The following is an 8242-nucleotide window of genomic DNA, read 5'->3' on the forward strand; positions in this document are numbered from 1 at the left end:
CGGCCGGCGGGGGGTGGCGGGGGCCAGTGCGGCCCGCCCCGTCTCAGCGGCCCGGCGACCGCCGCCCGCCCTCCCGGCTGGGTGCCGGTACTGGGAACGGCTCTCCCCCCGCGTTTTCCTTCCCGTCCCCATCCCTCGCTCCCCGCCGTGCCCGAGAGCTGTGCGCCCGGGAGGACGGTGCCACCGCGGCAAAAGATCTTTTTTCGGGGGGAGGGGAGTCGGGCCACCGCGGGGTGATGCGGGCGCTCCCCGTGCTCCGAGCGGCGCGGGGGCACGGGGCGAGCCGAAGCCCCTCCGGTAGCCGGCCGGGGGAAGGGGGGCCGGGGAGGGGGGGCACACACCAGAGTCACAGGTGACTTGTTCCAATTAGTAGCTGTCTAATTAAATTAGTGTCACGCAGCCCAGCCAATGGGCCGGCGGGGGTGGAGGGCGGCGATGAGACAGCCCGGCGCAAGCCCCTCCCCGGCGGCCCGGCGAGCCCGGCGCGCCGGTATAAATCGCCTCGGCGGAGCCCCGCCGCAGCGCTGCGCGGCCGCGGGTCGGGGTGGGCGCCGGACTGTGGGGGCGCTCCGCCACACCGCCCGCCGAGGATGCAACTGGGAGAGCCGCTGCTGGCGGCAGCGGGGGCCCTGCCGGGCGCCCCCTTCTACCCGCTGGAGGGCGGCGGCGGCGGCGGCCGCGGCGCGGGCACTGGCGGCGGGTCCCGCGGGCCGCCCCGGCCGGGCTCCCCGCAGCGCCTCGACCTGGACAAGACGCCCAAGAAGTTCGGGGCGGCCCCCGCCATGCTGGGCGAGGCGGAGGCGGGCGAGCCGCCCTTCGCCCCCCCGAAGCCGGACGGCCGCAAGGCCACCCCCTGCGGGGAGGAGGAGCTGCCCCCGGCCGCCGCCGCCCGCTACTCCATGGACAGCCTCAGCCCCGAGCGCTACTACCTGCAGTCCCCCGGGCCGCCCGGGGCCGAGCTGGGGGGGCCCTGCGCCCTCTTCCCCTACCCGCCGGCGGCGCAGCACGGCGCCGTCTACCAGCCGCCCGGCGGGCCGCGCTACCCCTACGGCTCGGTCCTGTCGCCGGGCGGCTTCGCGGGCGCCGTCTGCCCGCCCGGCGGCCGGGCGCAGTTCGGCGGCGGCGGGGGGTACCAGTACGGGCAGGCGGCGGCCGGCGGGCCCCTCTATGGCCCTTACCCGGCGGCGTCGGGCTCCTGCAGCGGGCTGGGGGCGCTGGGGGTGCCGGCCGCCGGCCCGGGACTGCGGGCACAGGTCTTCCTCTGCAACCGGCCCCTCTGGCTGAAGTTCCACCGGCACCAGACGGAGATGATCATCACCAAACAGGGCCGGTAAGCGTGCAGGGGCTGGGCCGGAACGGAGGGAGATGGAGGGGGCGCCCGGGGCCGCTCCCCCGGGAAGGAGGTGCGCGACCCCCTGTCGGTGGCGCTTCTGGCTCGGGAGCGCTTTCTCTAAAAGCGGCTCTCCCTGTTTCGCCACAGCAGGCGGTCGGGAGGTGCGGCGGGGGTCGGCTGGGGCTTGCCCTTGCCTTCTCTGTGTCACCGGCGCCAGGATGGTCGGAGCACCCCGCTGCCCCGGAGCCGTGCCCCGTTCCCCGGCCCGCCTCGAATGCCATGTGCTTTTTCTTCTCTTCCCCAGGAGGATGTTTCCCTTCCTGAGCTTTAACATCACCGGTCTCAACCCCACGGCCCACTACAACGTCTTCGTAGAGGTGGTGTTGGCGGACCCCAACCACTGGCGTTTCCAGGGAGGCAAGTGGGTGACCTGCGGCAAAGCTGACAACAACATGCAAGGTAGGCGCGGGTTCTGCGGGCTCCCCCGCGGCTCGGCTTCCCAGAAAGGGCTCCCGCTTCGCTCCCCTCCGCAGGGTCTTCCCCACCCCCGGCATCCCGCTGCGCGGAGTAGTGCAGGGCTTTTAAGGGCGTCTTGCAACTGTTTAGGGTTTTTTTCCACGCCGCGGTGCGTGGGGCTGTGCGGGAGAGGGGACATCGGGGGACCCGAGGTGCTGCCCGGGCGCGGCCCCGCCGCCCGAGCTGCCGGTGCTGGAACAAAGCGGCTGTGCCCGGCTGGCGCTTTACTGGTGTGTCTTCTACAGGCAACAAAGTGTACGTCCACCCCGAGTCGCCCAACACCGGGGCTCACTGGATGAGGCAGGAGATCTCTTTCGGGAAGCTGAAGCTAACGAACAATAAAGGTGCTAACAACAACAACGCGCAGGTAAATGGCGGGGGGGGGGGCAGGCATGAGGGGGGCTCTTGGTGGCTCAGCCGGGGGCTCCCTGGGCTTTCAAGGCTTTACAGAATTCAATTGAGCAGCTTAGATCACTGCTTGTGTGACTTGTTTCCTTGAACTGGATCATGATCTTGTTTTCTTTGCTTCTCCTTATGAAGAGAGTTAGAAATGTCAGAAATGTGTGATTTTCTTTGGTTTTAGCCAATATGTCCATCTCTGGAGTTGCTCAAAAGTGGGAGTATAGCTTATCTTGATCTCCTGCACTTACAGGTTTTGACGTATTGGTAACCTAGTGAAACAGGGCTACAAGCTGTGAATCATCTCCTGCTAGCAGTTAAAATTGCTCTGTTCCTGAGTCAAAAGATTACAATTTACAGGAAAAAAATGTTGGGCTATCAAATGGATCTTTTAATGTTAAATGCAGTCTGTCTAAAGATACTGTCTTTTCTGTGGTCCCTTATAGATGATAGTACTGCAATCTCTACACAAGTACCAACCCCGGCTTCACATTGTGGAAGTGACTGAAGATGGTGTTGAAGATCTGAATGATTCCTCAAAGACTCAAACATTTATTTTCCCTGAAACACAGTTCATAGCAGTCACAGCATATCAAAACACTGATGTAAGTAAGCATGAATTTATAAAATGACAAGAGTGAAATTGTCTTGTGGGTTCAACTTCTCATCTCATTATATTCTGCTTTCACTTTTAGATTACCCAGCTCAAAATCGACCATAATCCTTTTGCAAAAGGCTTCAGAGACAACTATGACTCGTAAGTACACTTTTGTTTTCTCTTGCAGTTGTCTCTGTCTAGGAGAAATAATTCTGGCCTGAAATGTGTGTGGAAGAGTTTGTCTTTAGACACTACATAGTTATGCAGAAATAGTAATACTTCTACTGGCAGCTTTACTAGCTGATGTGCATATTTCAAACAAATTAAATGTCCCTCTAGAAACAACAGATGTCTGTTTGGACAGTTACTATATTGTCTTGACGACCTGTCATGCAGCAGGCTTGTGGATTTTGGTAGAAAGCTTATACTGACAGAACCTAGCTGGCCTGCAGATGGGCAGTAGTGTAACTCCTAAATTGAATAGAAATGAACAGTCATCCAGGTAAACCTAGCTGTGATTCTAATTAAGAAATAATGTGAGCTTCTTCCCATTTGTGTTTTTGTGTTGTCATACTAGAAATATAAATTTCTCTTTTATGTTTTAGCATGTACACAGCTTCAGAAAATGACAGATTAACTCCATCTCCCACGGATTCTCCTAGATCCCACCAGATCGTCCCTGGTACCCGATACAGTGTGCAACCATTCTTCCAAGAACAGTTTGTCAACAACCTGCCCCCAGCCAGGTTTTACAATGGTGAGAGAACCGTCCCTCAGACAAATGGCTTGCTCTCCCCTCAGCAGAACGAAGAGGTGGCCAGCCCTCCTCAGCGGTGGTTTGTTACACCTGTACAGCAGCCCAGTGCCAACAAATTGGACATGAACTCCTATGAGACGGAGTATTCTCCTAGCACCTTGCTCCCTTACAGCATTAAATCCCTTCCCCTTCAGACATCCCATGCTCTGGGATACTACCCTGACCCAACATTTCCATCCATGGCAGGCTGGGGGAGCAGGGGCTCTTACCAGCGAAAAATGACAACAGGATTACCTTGGACCTCCAGAACGAGTCCTCCGGGTTTCTCTGAAGACCAGCTTTCCAAGGAGAAGGTGAAAGAAGAAATGGGCTCATCCTGGATAGAGACTCCACCTTCCATAAAGTCTCTAGATTCAAATGATTCTGGGGTCTACACAGGTGCTTGCAAGAGAAGACGGCTCTCCCCTAGCACTTCCAGCAATGAAAATTCCCCAACTATGAAATGCGAGGACATTAATGCTGAGGACTATAGCAAAGACAATTCAAAAGGCATGGGCTACTATGCGTTCTATACTAGTTCTTAAAGCATCCTTTTATTCCAATTGGCTAATTTTTTCAGGGTGGCCTTGGTTTTTTTTGCATTACAATTGCCAAAAAGACTCTTGCCTTCCACCTTGAATTGTGTGTGCAATTCTAAAGAAGGTGCCAAAGCTTTTTGACTGTTGCAGGTAATGAAGTAGGGAAAGAGCAAACTATGGTAGAATTCTTCCCCTCTTTTAGAAGGAACCACATGCAGGAGCCTAGATTATTACATTGTGGCTTATTTATTGGAGACACTAAAGTGTACAGTTTGGCTTGGCTCAGAGGCCTGATCAAATCTATGTACTCCTGAGCAAGGAAATAAGGGGGTAGGATCTGAAATTTAATTTTCTCCCCTGCCTGCCCTTCTGGGAGAAGGGGGCTGGGTTGCAGGGAGCTGCACAAATGCCATGTTCTGCTTTAGACTAAACTGGCTTCTTCATCCCTTGTCTGCAGCACAGTTAGCAGAGTTGGGTGTCACTCAGCTGAGGCTTTCTTTGGCAGAAGATGGCCAAAAAATAAGGCCTGCTTGCCAGGCAGGATTTTGACTTGAGGATAGTCTTGCTGATGATGGGGTTACATGACCAAATCTGACTTTCTGTAGTTTAGAATTTGCATTAAAGAAAACATGCCTCCATCCCAAAAGCCTAACCTTTATTGAGGTGGCCAAAAAAAGTGTACAGTTGTGTTTTGTCTAGGTACACTGTAGAATATTGTGGAATAATGTATAAATAGTTGACCTATAGCTCTTCAGTCAGAAGGACCTCTGGTGGTGCTTTGAAGTTCAAAAGGCATTTTTTTTTTTGGTTAATCAAACTTAGCATCTGGAGCGTTGCAGAAAACCATTTAGAGATTTCTATTTACATGTATGTAAAGTGAGTTTTTCAGCTGCCCTGTGCAAAACTGGAAGTGATGTAAATTACCCACTCTTCTTGCCTATAGTTTCAGCTATTTTAAACTGATCAGTCCTAGAGCACTGGCACACAAACTTCTCCCAATGAAACTTGGTTCTGTTTGCTTTTTCTATGTACATAGTAGTAATTTTTAATAAATGTGGTGGTGCCAGGGACAAGAGCGGGGGTGGCTCTCTGCCTCTTCTTTGCCTTTATTGGGTGTCCTAGCTGGGGGGAGAAGAGGAAACAGAAACCTTGAGGGCTGAGTTGTCTCATAATTTAGCCATCCTTTGTGAAGTCTTTCCTTGCTGCTTTATCCCTCACGCTGTGATCTTTTGGATGCTGTTCTCCGTGAGAGTTGTTTGTTTTGGTTTTTTTAATGTTGTTTTGTGGTTTGCCACAGTTCTGTACATTCCCCTCCATGCTCTGAGCCCCCGGCTTGGTCCAACATCTGACAGTGCCTCTTTTCCCTTGCCACCCACCCCTGCGTGGGGCTGCGGGAGGCGAGGTGCGAGCTCAGTCCTTGTCCCCGGGAGCGACTTTTGAACTCGGCTCGTCTTCCCCCAGCAGCAGCGGGGCCGCCCCCTCCCTTTCCCGGCACACGGTAAGACATTCCCCTGCCCACTTATCTGGGGAGGAAGCCCCTCCTGGCAGAGCAATTGAAGCCCGGCTCCCTCGGCAGCAGGACCTTTCCTGAGGATATGCAGGCAGTAATGGGATTAAACTGTCAGCGATGCCCGGCTGCAAACAAAATAAACCAGGGGCTCAGGCCGGGGCCCTCCCCGGAGGAGACAGCGCGATCGGGGGGCGCTGGCAGAGGCCCCCGGGTGGCTCCCGAGTGGGGAGCGGCAGATTCCCGAGGAGATTTCGATCCGCTCTTTGCTCCTGGGTGCGAGGCTCCGGCTCTGCGCGTTGGCGAGTGAAATGAACCGGGGGTCCCTGTAGCTCTGCCCCTGCACAGGGAGCCATCATTCCATTTGGGACAGAAGGGGACTCGAGGTAATTTTTAAGCGGCTAGGGATGGAATAGATTTTTTTATTTTCCGTGTTTTTTCTTTTAAGTGGCTGATACCCGCTCCCAGAAAAGCCCCCTGGGCAAGGCCGGCTGCCCCCCCCGTTTCCAGCCGTGGGGTGAGCTGGCACACCGGCCGCCCCTCGCCCTCCCTTCCCGGGCTGCAAACGCCCATTATACAGCGCTGAGGAGCACGATTCTGCCGCGGTGTGCTATTAAGAGCCGTATATTTTTGCACCGCGCGGTAAAAAAAAGGACTTAATACTTGTGAAAAGTCCTCACACTGTTTAATAGAAACGTAAGTGCCTGGCTGGCCCCAATTAACACCTTGTGATTATAATGCATTCCTAAAATGGGGTGTCAGACGCCAAATTGTGAATAAAGGCATCTAATTAATCTTCATAGGATGACACTGATAAACAACTCTATATTTAAATAAAGATCAAGGAACTGAATGCTGCTTATTTGTTTACATTAACAGGAGATAAAGTTAACTACCCCTTGCACTTTGCTTCGTAATGTGATTTACTGGCACAAACAGCAAGCTCCGGGGGGAGAGCCCCGCCTCGCCTCGCCGGGCTTTCTATCACGGGTTTGGAGAGCGGGGGCGACCCCGAGGATGGCTGCCCCTTCCTCCGCGGCCCGGCCCCGCGGGCAGGGCGGCCGTGTGCCGGGAAGCGCGGCGCGGCTTGCGGGCAGAAGGCGCCGTAAGGGAACGTGCCCGTCGGCGCCGTCCCTGCGATTTCGGTAGCTCTCGCATGAAAACTGCGCGTGACTTTGAAACGGCAGGTGGACGGGGATGGCGGGCAAAGCAGTGTCTAGAGGAAAGAAATAAAACTCGTTATTCACACCACTGCGGTGGTGTGCAGTGAGAGGTGAGCAGCAAGCCTGCCCGGTGGTGCTGCAGAACCTAGTTCTCGGTTAACGAAAATGCGGAGCTCCTCGGCTGCTGGCCGGAGCCTGCCCGCTCCTGCCTCGCTCCGTGCGGGCACAGACACAGGCTCTGCCCGCCCCGGGGGCTCCGCTCCTTCCCCCCGCGCCTCGCCCGGCCCGTGAAACGGGGATGCCCCGGTGTAACCGTTTGAGGCCGTTCGCCGCGAATGAGCAATTCGCAGGGTTATCTCCCCACCGAGGCGAGGGAGCGGCTCGGTCCTCTGCCTGCGTAGCCCCTATTTGTTTTTAAAACATGGGTGCGCGGCGGGGCAATAGAGGCAGCGGAGACGGGCTCTTCCGAAGGATTAAGGCCATCACTCACTGAAGACTCTGGGTTTGGGGTTTTTTTCGTTGAAGCAGACCTGACAGCTAGCTCATCGCCTCTCCCACTTGTGCGCTTTGCAGCGGCACATCGGGAGCAACCGTCTGATATTGTTTTTCCAACGAAACTTCGTCGCTCGCTGCTCGCCCCGGACTGTGCCGCCGGTGCTTCACACCCGGGCGGGGAAACGAAACGACCCCCGAATGGCTCCTGCTTCCGACGGCGTCTCCATGACCCCCTCAGGAGTCAAGGGCTCCTTCCCCGGGGCGGCGGTCCCAGCGCTCCGGGGAGGAAGGAGCACGTCTTTTTCGGTGTGTTTTCTCTTCGACTAATGCGATGGGGGTTTTACTTTCGGTCTGAATTTCTGCTCCCACCTCCCTCAAGGCCGCCTTTCCACCAGCTGCCCGTTTGTTTCCACCTCCTCCTCGCTGAGGGGAGAGCGCGGCGTTAGGGGAGGGGGGTTTCCCGGGAACGGTTGTTTTTAGAGCCCCCTCAGCCGCCGCCGAGGCGGGAACAGGATCCCGGTGGCTCCTGCGGTACCTTTACCCCTCAGAAATGTCCCTTCCCACGGGGACCACCGGCCCCGGGTGCCAGTGGAGCCTGCCGACGGTAGGCAGCCGGTGGCCCTCGGGAGAAAATGGCGGCGAGGGGACTGAGGTGAGGGAGACGGGGCTCCCCGGCGTCTCCCTCACGCCATCCATTCCATAAAATCGGGGTTTGTCGCCATCGGTGCTGTTATTATTACTTTGCTACTGTTTGCCCCGCATTTTTTTGTACATCCAAGCCCAATTCCCCAGCCCACTGAGGTATCCATAGCCTGTTCCTCCCCTTCCAAATTCTCCGTGGCCCTGTTCATAATAACATGAGTATGGCTAATATAAATATTAATCTAATCCTTATT

The 8242-nt window shown here is 56.1% G+C and overlaps 1 protein-coding gene across 1 annotated transcript; it reads left to right on the forward strand.

The window, feature by feature from the left end:
• Positions 1-382: 382 nt before the first annotated feature.
• EOMES (eomesodermin) lies at positions 383-5256 on the forward strand. The gene is made up of 6 exons (XM_055710024.1): positions 383-1330; positions 1638-1792; positions 2095-2216; positions 2695-2853; positions 2944-3005; positions 3452-5256. The coding sequence occupies exons 1-6, from the start codon at positions 591-593 to the stop codon at positions 4185-4187; spliced, it is 1974 nt and encodes a 657-aa protein (XP_055565999.1). The 5' UTR covers positions 383-590; the 3' UTR covers positions 4188-5256.
• The last annotated feature ends 2986 nt before the right edge of the window (positions 5257-8242 follow it).

The sequence above is a fragment of the Falco cherrug genome, chromosome 4 (assembly GCF_023634085.1).
Source record: "Falco cherrug isolate bFalChe1 chromosome 4, bFalChe1.pri, whole genome shotgun sequence".
NCBI classification, from domain to species: domain Eukaryota; kingdom Metazoa; phylum Chordata; class Aves; order Falconiformes; family Falconidae; genus Falco; species Falco cherrug.